Source organism: Ciona intestinalis, chromosome 9 (genome assembly GCF_000224145.3).
Source record: "Ciona intestinalis chromosome 9, KH, whole genome shotgun sequence".
NCBI lineage: Eukaryota > Metazoa > Chordata > Ascidiacea > Phlebobranchia > Cionidae > Ciona > Ciona intestinalis.
The window spans coordinates 650,338-651,048 of NC_020174.2; the positions used below are offsets into that span (position 1 = coordinate 650,338).

General features: G+C 34.7%; 1 protein-coding gene across 4 annotated transcripts in view; it reads left to right on the forward strand.

The window, feature by feature from the left end:
* Nucleotides 1–711, forward strand: part of LOC100184643 (exocyst complex component 1-like) — a 31,722-nt gene that overhangs the window by 23,638 nt on the left and 7,373 nt on the right. For all 4 annotated transcript variants that reach the window (XM_026835868.1, XM_026835869.1, XM_026835870.1 and 1 more), the window contains one exon: nucleotides 460–524. In XM_026835868.1, the coding sequence (XP_026691669.1) occupies nucleotides 460–524 (65 nt within the window). The remainder of the gene's footprint in view (nucleotides 1–459; nucleotides 525–711) is intronic.

The window sequence follows — 711 nt, forward strand, 5'->3', positions numbered from 1 at the left end:
TAAACTAGTCGTCAGAAACAGAAATTATACAAAAACTACAGATGGTATGGGAGCAAATAAAACACGATTGTTTACCAATAATCTCGTTTGTGACGTAAAAATCGTAATGGTTTTTCAAAGGTTTATTCTGACGTAAATAATCGTTACATTATCCACGATGCACATGCGTAAAACTTGCACCAATGTTTCATCAGTTTATACTAATTTAGATACGTCTTTTTAATAATGTAGTGTTAGTTTTAATTTACCGCGTAAAATAGAATATATATTAGTGTGCACAACCGATAAAGGGAGTGTTTTATCGTGTCATAGATATGCGCATTCGTGAAACGTTGACTGGACGTAAATATGACAGCCCCCTTTTGAACGCGCTGGTTGCGCCACTGATTACATTGTATATGTATGTTGTACATTATACGTACAGTGTATGGTATATATTACATTAAATTAATCCCACAGGGAGGGTCAGATGATGAGGAAGATGACACGGATCAAGGAATCGCAAGTCGGAAGAAGTATCAGGAGTAAGTTTGGATCTAGTGGCTTCCTTTGTTGAAATATCAGTGTTAGAAACTTCTGTATTGTTTTGGTAAATACCAGTAAAGTTAAGTTTAACAAATTGTATAATATAAGAGACATATTTCCATTAAATGGCATCGTCAGAATGGATAAGTTAAGCATCTTTATCATGACATCAGTGCAACACAGCAC